The sequence below is a fragment of the Zosterops lateralis genome (assembly GCF_965231275.1).
Source record: "Zosterops lateralis genome assembly, chromosome: 12".
NCBI lineage: Eukaryota > Metazoa > Chordata > Aves > Passeriformes > Zosteropidae > Zosterops > Zosterops lateralis.
In genome coordinates, this window is record NC_139772.1 from 12955742 (window position 1) to 12966408 (window position 10667).

At 39.9% G+C, this 10667-nt stretch overlaps 1 protein-coding gene across 1 annotated transcript in view; it reads left to right on the top strand.

Annotated features, from left to right (window-relative positions):
- The window catches only part of GLG1 (golgi glycoprotein 1), a gene marked incomplete at its 5' end in the record, with an annotated part of 77678 nt that extends 67449 nt beyond the window's left edge, over positions 1 to 10229 (top strand). Inside the window, 13 exons of the mRNA XM_083870109.1 lie at positions 770 to 832; positions 1500 to 1613; positions 2017 to 2105; positions 2971 to 3088; positions 4086 to 4178; positions 4713 to 4850; positions 6130 to 6253; positions 6599 to 6741; positions 6977 to 7078; positions 7716 to 7823; positions 8439 to 8559; positions 9475 to 9581; positions 10054 to 10229. Of these exons, the coding sequence (XP_083726235.1) occupies positions 770 to 832; positions 1500 to 1613; positions 2017 to 2105; positions 2971 to 3088; positions 4086 to 4178; positions 4713 to 4850; positions 6130 to 6253; positions 6599 to 6741; positions 6977 to 7078; positions 7716 to 7823; positions 8439 to 8559; positions 9475 to 9581; positions 10054 to 10221 (1488 nt within the window). The 3' untranslated portion in view covers positions 10222 to 10229. The remainder of the gene's footprint in view (positions 1 to 769; positions 833 to 1499; positions 1614 to 2016; positions 2106 to 2970; positions 3089 to 4085; positions 4179 to 4712; positions 4851 to 6129; positions 6254 to 6598; positions 6742 to 6976; positions 7079 to 7715; positions 7824 to 8438; positions 8560 to 9474; positions 9582 to 10053) is intronic.
- Positions 10230 to 10667: the final 438 nt, after the last annotated feature.

The window sequence follows — 10667 nt, forward strand, 5'->3', positions numbered from 1 at the left end:
GGAGCAAAATACATAATTTTTACTCCATGCAAAGGAAGTTTTGCTGGAGGTTCTTGAGGAGCAGAAATGAACAGTTTGGGATTTTAGACTGTTGATGGCATTTCTCCTGCTTTAAAGATCATTTACGGTACTAAAACTAACATTTGCACAGGAACCCAGTTAACTTTAACACAAGTCAAGATACGTGATGGGACTTGAGATTTTGGTCTAGCTTGCAAGCAGTTTTCAGTATTGTAGTGCAGCTTCCCTCCTAGTCACAAAAATTTTGCAAGCAATACCCACCAGGTACATCAGTAGAGATTTCCAGTGATGTTGGCAGTTTTACTTCTTTTATGAAGCTCTGTATTTAACTGTCAAGACCCAGACTGTTCCCCATATTTAAAATTTACACTGTGCCCTAGGGAAAGTTTCCTTCCAGTGGTTAGAAACTTTGGTTTTCTCAGAACTATGCCAGATCTTCAACTCCTGCCTAGCTGTAAGGTAATTTCTAATGCTCTAGCACCCAGTTTGGAGGAGAGTGACTGAATTATCCAAGTCAGGAGGTTTTTCTGGAGACTAGGATTTTCCCTTAAGCTGGTAGATTTGTCTTGCATTTGCCATGTTGGCAGGAGTGAACACCGGGATTTCCAGAGCTAAGGGGCAAAACTATCTGGATCGCATTTTTCAAAACCCTGTAAACTGGGCTGAGTTTGAGTTGTTATCACAGTTTTTTTCCAGAATCTTTTTCTCTTGTGCATTGACTGTGAAAATGAAAAACTATTTTCTGCAGGACATTCAAATTGAAGCCTTGCTGATGAGAGCATGTGAGCCCATTATCCAGACATTCTGTCATGTGAGTACTCTGTAGTAGTGTAAATATCTTTAAGGAAAAATTCCATGGGAATGGTTAGATAGAGTTTTATTCTTAGTTCTTGGTATACCTCAAAAGTAAAATCAGAGGTAATAATTTCCAAAAGTCTTTAATTAAAAAATCACCCTGAAATAAAAATTCTTAGTTCCATCTAGTGTTTATGCTGTTGTCAGAGCCCTAGCATAAAAACTAGTTTGAAGATGAAAATTGCTCTGTAATTGGCAAGAGTCACTCTTTACAGTGAGTTAAGTACTAGATTATTTTCCTTCTCCTTTACATTCATGCAGTGTGTCTAACCACTCTACTCTGTGCAGTTGCTCAGCATTGCTGAAATACCTTCACTGGTGTAGGGCTGAGTAGTTAAAGAGCACTGGAGGCACCTAATTATAATGTCACGTAGGCACTGAGTCTTTGCAGTGTGTTCTCCTGGGTCTGAAGTGTGTTTCTGAGATGGTTCTTTTCTGAACTGTATGAACATAGTTGTGTACTGGAATTGTGTGGTACAACTTGAGGGTGGTCAGGTAATAGTGAGCTCACCATGGAGAGTGGGGCTGTAAGTTCCATATTTCCTGATCATAATGGGCCAAAAGAGCGTAAAACCCAAGACTTGTAAAAGTAGTTAATTTTTAGCCTTTCATCTCTTTTTCAGGAGGTTGCAGATAACCAGATTGATTCTGGGGACCTGATGGAGTGTCTAATACAGAACAAACACCAGAAGGAAATGAATGAAAAATGTGCAATTGGTGTTACTCATTTCCAACTGGTGAGCAATGCTTTTCTCTGCTATGGGTGGAAACCTGTTCTGTTCTTTCAGGGTGTTGCTGGAAATTAGCTAATTATGAAAACGGTCCTTCTTTGAAATTGATTTTCCATTGTATTTAAAGAGCTCTTGTGAATTCAGACAGTTATATTCGCATGCCTGGTCATAAATGGTCACTTCTAGAGATTATTTCTTTGCAGCCCTTCTTTCCTCCCTTGGCATTTGGTAGACAGGGTCCCAACTTCTTCAGCAGTGCAGCATTCCCCTTGCTTCCACATTAATAAGCTTGAACAAAAGTGTGTGCTAACTGTGTGATTCAACAAGTGGTTTTTTTGGCCAGCACTTTGCTTTATTTTTAGAACTCCAGATGACCGAGGTTGTTTTTCTCCCCATTTCTCTCTTCCAGGTTCAAATGAAAGACTTCAGATTCTCGTACAAGTTTAAAATGGCTTGCAAGGAGGATGTGCTGAAACTGTGCCCCAACATCAAAAAGAAGTATGTAATGCCTGACCAAACAGCAATCTGATTGTATAAATATGTAATTAAGTGACAGGGTATTTATTTCATGATAGGACAGAAAACACTGGACTTCCTTTAAAGGCTGATTGGTTTGTATGTGTTCCCTTAGTGACTGTGTTCTGCAGGTTCCTAAGGTAGAGGCCTGCCTCTTGAAATTACTTCTGCTTTACTCCTGGATAGAAGCCTGTCCTCTTTATTTTACTTGCTGTGAAATTAGGTAATTATTACAATTAGTGACTTGCATGTCCCAGGATGTCTTATATCCTTGCTAGATTAATTGTATTCTAACAGGCAGAACATACTATTGTTCTAGTTGCTTATCTGGGAAGGGAAAATATCCCCCTCGTTTTATCTGGTTTATTCACTGCAGTCTAAGGGGATTTTTTTTAATGTCCTACTGCAATAGTGTAAAGCTAAATTACATACAAGGTCAGTCCTGTTTGTGGATAGCAAGACTATTTGCATTTTATGAGGTAAATGCCCTTCCCATAGTGTAAAAGGATTGCTTGCAGCGCTATGTAGGTATTCACCTTCATCTATTTCTGAGATGAAGCAAAGCTTTATCTAAAGTGCTGACATGACTTAAGAGCAGAAGCCTTACTGAGCAGAGAGGTTGGTGGGATTTTGAATGTTTTCCTGTCTGCTGATCTAGACTACAATTTAGGTTTTAATTCTGATCCAGTTACTCTACATAGAACTGTACCCAGAAGCACAGATGCACAAGAACTTTATGCTGTGTTTGGATTATTGGAGTCAGTTTCTCTGGTGTGGTGATCCAGTATCAACCTTGGCTGGTCTTAGTGAAGGGTGTATGAATAAAAAGCTGTGTTCTTTTCTGCAGGGTGGATGTAGTGATCTGTCTGAGCACAACTGTGCGCAATGATACTTTGCAGGATGCCAAGGAGCACAGGGTCTCTCTGAAGTGCCGCAAACAGCTGCGTGTTGAGGAGCTAGAGATGGTAAACATGCCTGAAACTCTTGTCCTCCCCACTCTTTTAGTGAAGTCCTTTAATTAAAGCTTCCTGGTTTGTCCACCTTTGGGGAAAAAAAAGAAGCTCATTTGTAAGATGTATCTTATTTATTTTTTTTTTCCACTTTTCTTACAACACAAGGCTCAATTGCCCTTCCCGGTGAAAGTACTGATTGTCTGCTTTAACACCTTAAATATAGTCTCATGAAGGCTAAGGCAAGCTAAATGGTCATTGGAATTTCAGCTAGAAGTGATTATGTTTAGTGTTAGACAGCAACGTGCTACACATTCTGATGTCCTTAACATCCTCTAGGAGAGAACAAAAGCTTCATTTTACAGACTGAGGAAACAAGCACAGATGAAGCAACTCGACTCCAGCTGCTTCAAGTTGCTCAGTGGATAAATAGGAGTAGTGTTTGTTCTGGTAGGCAAAGCTGCCTCTCAACTTCCTGCTGCAGTGCTTGCAGTAATAAACTCTTAAGATCTTTGTCCTGTAGATACTGTTTAAGTGTCAAAGCTTCACCTTAAGTAGGTCCGTAACTGAAGAGGCAGCACTCTTGCCTTTGTATGAAAGAATTCAGATGTTGGGCACCACCAAAACCAGGAAACTTCATTCACATCCTCCAGATCACTTACTAGATGGGTGGCTGTTAATATGTCCTTTAGGTTTCATGTGGAAAGATTTTAGTTGTCTTGGACAAGTTGTGATGATTTTAGGCGAAGCAGTGGAAACAACTTGCTGGCTCTACAGTTTGATTTAAACTCTTTCTTCAGTCTAAAAAGCTGACAGGTCGCTGCAGGGAATTCCGTAGTTGATTTCCTACTAACACCACTTCTCACACCCAAGATCCTTATATTCGAAGAAATGGAATGCCTGTTGTGAGGGTTGCTTTCTTTTTGTGAGTAGAGGTTTTCAGTTAAGAGATTAAAAAAGTAAAATAGTCTCGAGTCCTACTTTAAGGCTTATATTGTAATTTTTCCTGCAGACTGAGGATATCAGACTTGAACCAGAACTGTATGAGGCTTGTAAAAGTGACATCAAGAATTACTGCCAGAACGTGCCCTATGGCAATGCTCAGGTAATGGAATTGATTAATAATTTACAATTTAATTTCTACTTTCATTTCAGAAAACTTTTGAAGACCACTTTTGCCTGTATAAGGCAGCTTGAGATTTTCATTTTGATATCACTCAAATATTTTGGTAGTACTTCGGAATGTTAATTTCTTTCTTTTCCACCAGTACACAAACATTGATACTGGGTGAATGCAATGCTGTGAGCCCTTCATTCTGCAGTTTGTGCTGGATTTAAGCTATTAGCAGCTGGTTACTGCAAATGTTGCTAAAGACTTCTTAGATATAATGTCTGCAGGATGAGATTTGTGGTTCTGGAATAAGTCCAAGAGACCCTCTTCATCTCGTTAAATGTTTGTGAGAAAAGAGGAGCTTAAAGCAAGCCCTGGAAATAAGGATTGGTAATGACTTTGATAAAATCTAGGCACTGGGAACTTAACTGCCCAAATGAGATAAAAGTGGTCATTAGGGGAACACATGGCTGTCTATGACAGAATCATATCAACAGTGTCCATTATGCCTGCGATATTGTGTTATAGATTATTGAATGCCTGAAAGAAATCAAGAAGCAGTTGAGTACACGGTGCCACCAGAAGGTGTTTAAACTGCAGGAGACAGAGATGATGGACCCAGAACTGGACTACACTCTCATGAGAGTCTGCAAGCAGATGATCAAGGTAATAGTAGTGTGCTCATTTAAGAGGGTGAGGTTGGGATGGCTATAAGAGCTCAATGAGCTTTCAGATTCCCACAGAGGCTTGTTACAACACTGCTGTGCTTTTTCAGAAATATGATTGCTTTTTTTGCAAAGTAATCTGTTTCTTAATTCTGAATCAGGCTGAGGTTTCTTCAGGGCTATTCTCTTTCAACTTCCTGATCAAAGCCTGTGCACTAACAAATTTGTCTTCTCAACCACCAGCAGAATTGAAGAGGGAATCTGTGCTGAGGCTCCTAATACGGTCCTCATCCAGTCAGTTGAGATTTGGATTGGCTTTTAGCAAGGGTGAAGAAGTTATGGTTAAAGGGAAGAGTAAAATCTTCAGTTCACACAGACTTTTACCAAACTGATAAAGCAGGCAAAACCATGCATAGCTTAAGATTAGAAATGAAAACTGGAAGTGGTACCATGTAGAAAGCAGCAGTGAATGCTCATATAAGACACTCTTTCACCATAGACAGATTTCCAAGGCCTGAAACACTACTATGTGTGGTCTGTATGCAGTGCCCTGACTCCGTATTTTGGTTGATGAAGAACATCCTGAGAGTTATTTGCTCTCCAGTTCAGGCACATGCTTTTAAAATGAGACTAGTCATCTCATCAAAATAGTGAGGATTTGAAGATGTAGAAGCCTTATCTTATACCCACAGAATTAGTTTCTAACAAAAGAAATTAGTAGCTTGGTCTGAATTTTGAGTAAGCTAGTTCACTTCTGACTATCTGATTCAAGGTGGGAATGAGTAAATTACTGTCAATGAGCTCCTCTCTGCTTTCTCCTTGTATGTGGTCTTAGTTTGCCCTGAGTGGTACTAATGAAATCTTTACTATTGCTTTGTCCAAGCAGCATTTACACAGAACAGCAGTATGTGCATAGACTTAAAAGATTGTTTTTCTAGTTTCTAAAATAAATGGGAACAAAAGTAGTTGGATATGAGACCTAATTTGGTGGGTATTTCTTTTCAAGTGTGCTGTTTCTTAAGAATAGAAAATAAAGGCAATTTGCTTTTGGTAAGGCCAGTCAGGACTGTACAGCTCAGTGCATAAGCAGAGATATTACTGCCCATAGTCAATTCAGAGAGTAGCACTGAGATGTTGGGGCTAGGCAGTGTGGTGTATACCTCTCTGTTGGGCAGGTGATTATTCCCTTCCGTTAATTGGAAGCTGCTTGTTGGGCTTGGGTTTTGTTTTTTCAAGTGCTTTTAGTGATGCAACTTGTTGGGTTTTGGGGATTTTTGTAGCGGTTTTGTCCAGAGGCGGATTCAAAAAACATGTTGCAGTGTTTGAAACAAAACAAGAACAGTGAAGTGATGGATCCTAAATGCAAGCAGATGATTACCAAGCGCCAGATTACACAGAACACAGGTATCTTCTTCTGAAATAAAAACAGAACTTGCTTGCCTGAGGTGTTCTGCATGGCTGGAAGAGCCTCAGTTTTGTTTTATTCTCCTTTGTCGTTTTCTGTGTACGCACTGACCTTAGTCAAGTTCTTAGCGGTCAGCATGTGTTGTTGAATCCTCCTTATTCCTGAAGCTCTTACCTCACAATTTGAAATTCTGTTATGAAAAAATACTATTTTCCCCAAAAATTATTTTCCTTGATGGTATAATGTCACCCAGGAAATTCCTATCCCATCTCTTTCGGAGTGTTATGCTCTGTAATCTGAAAAGATGTGTGTTCTAATGAAGTTCTGTCATCTCTCCTGGTTAGATTACCGCTTAAATCCTGTGCTCAGGAAGGCATGCAAAGCAGACATACCAAAATTCTGCCAAAATATCCTGAATAGGGCCAAGGATGATACAGAGTTGGAAGGACAAGTCATCTCATGCCTGAAGTTGAAATATGCAGACCAGGTGAGTAGAATGGTGGCTACAAATGAGAAAAATGTGCAGATCATGCTGATAAACAGTCATTGAATAACAAATCAAACTCAGGCTTGTGGTGTGTTGAAAATACGTAACAGGCTACACAAAAAGGAGTTTTTTATATTCCTATAGAAATAGAAATAGTTTAGAATACAGGTTAATGTACAGGGTGGTTGATTTCCAAAGGTCACTGAGTGAGTTAATGATTTTCTCTTCCAAACAGCGTCTCTCTCCAGACTGTGAAGACCAAATCCGAGTGATAATCCAGGAATCAGCCCTTGATTATCGGCTGGATCCCCAGCTTCAGATGCACTGTTCTGATGAGGTAGGAAAGTAACTCCATAGCTACTTTTTCAGGATGAAAGCTTCCCTTGTGTAAAAGATTTTTGTTTCTCAAAACATACTTTCCCAATAAATAAAACAAAAAAATCCCTTTGAGCTGCTTCTAGCTAGTCAGATGCTCTGCTTGTGACTTCTGTCCAGCGCACAAAAATTGCAGTTTCCTGTGCAGTGCTAATTTGAAGTTAATTTTTTCATCTGGGATCTCATCAGTGACTATGGAAAAATACTTCTTTCCTGTTGTCAAAAAAAAGTCAGTTCTCTGGTCTTGTCAGCCTTAACTGGAATACAGTCAGGCTTTTTGAGTTTTCACTTTTGGTAGCAGAGTTGGTCATGCTTGAAGTGTTACTTATTTCATACTTTCACATTCTTCCCATGCTGTTTTCTTCCCTACCCTCCTCCTCAGTACAGCGATATTGACTTCTTGCTGGTGGGTTTCAAAGGGTTATGCATATTGCATGAGCCAGGCTGCATTTGGCTTTGGGGATTTTTTGGGGGAAGGAATCTCATCATGTATTCTTTAGCTGCACCCTGTGATGAACTAACATACTGAGATATAAATGTGCTAAAAGGTAGAATGATTGTTGTGAACTACTTATGTTAAAACACCTCTTTCAAAATAGATTTCCAGCTTGTGTGCAGAAGAAGCAGCAGCTCAGGAGCAGACTGGGCAGGTGGAAGAATGTCTGAAAGTGAATCTTCTGAAAATAAAAACTGAGATGTGCAAGAAGGTAAAGAAAATAAATTGGATATGCTCTAAAAAGAAGTCTCTGATTTTTCCATATCATAGCCTAGGTCATGTTCTTGCTACTATGAGGACAGAGTGCTGAAATTTCCCTATACATTTCAGTTCTGGCCTGCAGTGATTAAATTAAATTTCAATTTGCCAGTGAAAATTGTGTTGAAAGTTCCTCCTTTGCAATTACAGACTTATATCCTTTCTTGATTATGGTTGCCAAAGGTTCTTGTTACTAACCTGTTTCTTGATGCTGTCTCCATTGCCGGCTTTCCTAGGCCCAGGCTGTGTGCTTGAGGGCTGTATGAATTGTGCCATGGCTGTGGCACCTGATTTTAGTTCTAACTGATGTAGTCCTGGCATACTGACTTCATTTTTTCAATTAATATGAGTATTTTAAAGAATGTAACAAACCAGGACCTTTAATTAAGCCTGAACCAGCATTCCTATTATGTCCTTATCCTTATATATGTCCTTATCCAAGGACAGTAGTTGATTTTCTCACGATCCTGGGTTTAAAAAGATGATACAATTTTCAGAGACATTGATCAGCATGAGTTTTGTTCTGTCTCCTTTTTATGAGATGTACTTGTAATTTCCTCCTCTGCAGGAAGTGCTCAACATGCTGAAGGAAAGCAAAGCAGATATATTTGTTGACCCAGTGCTCCACACAGCCTGTGCCCTGGACATCAAACACCACTGTGCTGCCATTCCGCCAGGGAGAGGACGCCGTAAGTGCTCGTGCTGTACTTATGGAACTTCTCAGTCTTGAGATACTTAACCTGCCTTTCTTACCAGTGTAATCTTATGTACAAAAAAATAATTCCACCTCTCATTTGTAGGCAGCAGGATGGAACAGAAGTGGTAGATGAATGGGTGTTAAGAAGTCTTTCCTTGTATGCAACTCCGTAGCTTAGAGAGGACTCTGCCTGCAAGTGCCTGAATTGACAGTTGTGCATTAGAAATCTGGAGTCAGTTTAACTAAGTCTGTGGCCTCTTTGCTACAAACTAAATAACTTTTCACTACAAAGCAGAAAACATCTAATCAGGGATTAGTCGAGTATGGTAGCATGAATAAAAAATACAAAAATACAAAATTTTATGTCTGTGTCTTATATGAGCGTTTAAACGAGCTCATGAGTTACTTGGCCAAGCCCCTCTGTAGGCACCAGAACACTGTGATCCCATTTCCTTTTCACAGGACCGTGTGAAAAGTCAGGAAGTTAAACCTTTCAAAATTTATTGTTGTTCAAAGGAAACTCCTAACAAGCCTAAGGAGATAAGACTGTGTTTTTTCTGAACTGAATTTGATCTTAGCTCTCTCTAAAGGCTGGTGGCATGGAGTTCAGAGTGTACAGCTCGTTGAAGGTGCAGATTTATAAGACTTCATAAAATCTCATGTAAACCACATGAATTATATATTGGATACGTACTGTAGTTTCTTTTTAGAAGTCAAAATTTCTTGCATCTCCAAATGCAATACTGATCATGGATCTTGGTGAAATTGCTAGCCTCGGGCATAGTCTGCCAGGTCTGTTTAGAAAACCTTGTAACCATCAGCCTTCCTGAGAATGGAAGAGCCCCTCTGCACCATATTATCGAAGCCACTGTTTCTATTTTGTAACACCATCTTCTGCACATTACAGAAATGTCATGCTTAATGGAAGCTCTGGAAGATAAGCGTGTGAGGTTGCAGCCTGAATGCAAGAAACGCCTTAATGATCGTATTGAAATGTGGAGCTATGCTGCGAAGGTGAATATGTAAATGATTTCTATTTTTTTATGCCTTAGATCTCTCTGTTGCAAGGTATTTATGAAAAACTTCAACTGTAATGAAATTCTTGTTTTCAAATGAAGTTTAGTATTTTGAGTTTGGTCAAGAAAAACTGAAATGAGGTTGTCTTCTTGGAACTTAAATCTTATCATCTTTGTGTCTCAGGTGCGTCCCTAACAATGCAGAATTAAACTATCTTTTGTGTACACAGGGCTTAGTCTCCTGCAGAGGTGTGGGGCAATGAAATAGGGGCATTTCCTGTTATAAAAGGTGCCTCCTGAACAGCAGTTCCTTCAGGTGAATCATTGCAGGCCTGCTCTTTTCTGATTCAGGCCAAGTCTGACAACGACAGGAGGGAATAGCAGTACCTGACACTAAAGCTGGTAAATGTCACAGCTGAGGGTTGCATGGAAAGCACAGCTTGGCTGATTTATTCCCTTTTCACCTCCAGGTTGCCCCAGCAGAAGGCTTTTCTGACCTTGCCATGCAAGTTATGACCTCTCCATCCAAGAATTACATCCTGTCTGTGATCACAGTTGGCATCTGTGTACTCTTTCTCATCGGCCTGATGTGTGGACGCATCACCAAGCGGGTGACAAGAGAGCTCAAGGACAGGTAGAGCCTGGATTACCTGCTGAAGAAATGCCTGCCCAGTGCCCAGTTTTGTACAGCCCTCCTCTGTATAGTCTACCCACCCCCTCTTGTGAGAGGAGAATTAAAAAAAAAAAAAAGAAAAAAAAAATTAAGAAAAAAAAATTAGAAAAGCAGCAGGTGTTGGCTCAGTTTTCCCATCCTGGATCTCATCCATGACATCTTCATCCTATGAAAGTTTGTGTGCAACATTGGCAGCCCAGCCAGCAGCTTTTGTTACCCCTTTGTTGCAGACTCTCGTTTACCTGCCTGTAGACAAGTCTCTGTTGTACTGTTGGAACTGCCTTCACTCTCCAAATCAGACTGATATGACCTGCAGCTCAAGCAGTTTTTAAGTAAATTTTTAAAGACAGACATATTCTGCATACCAACTATATGATTTAGGTAATGGTTCATACTGAAATCTAGTCATCC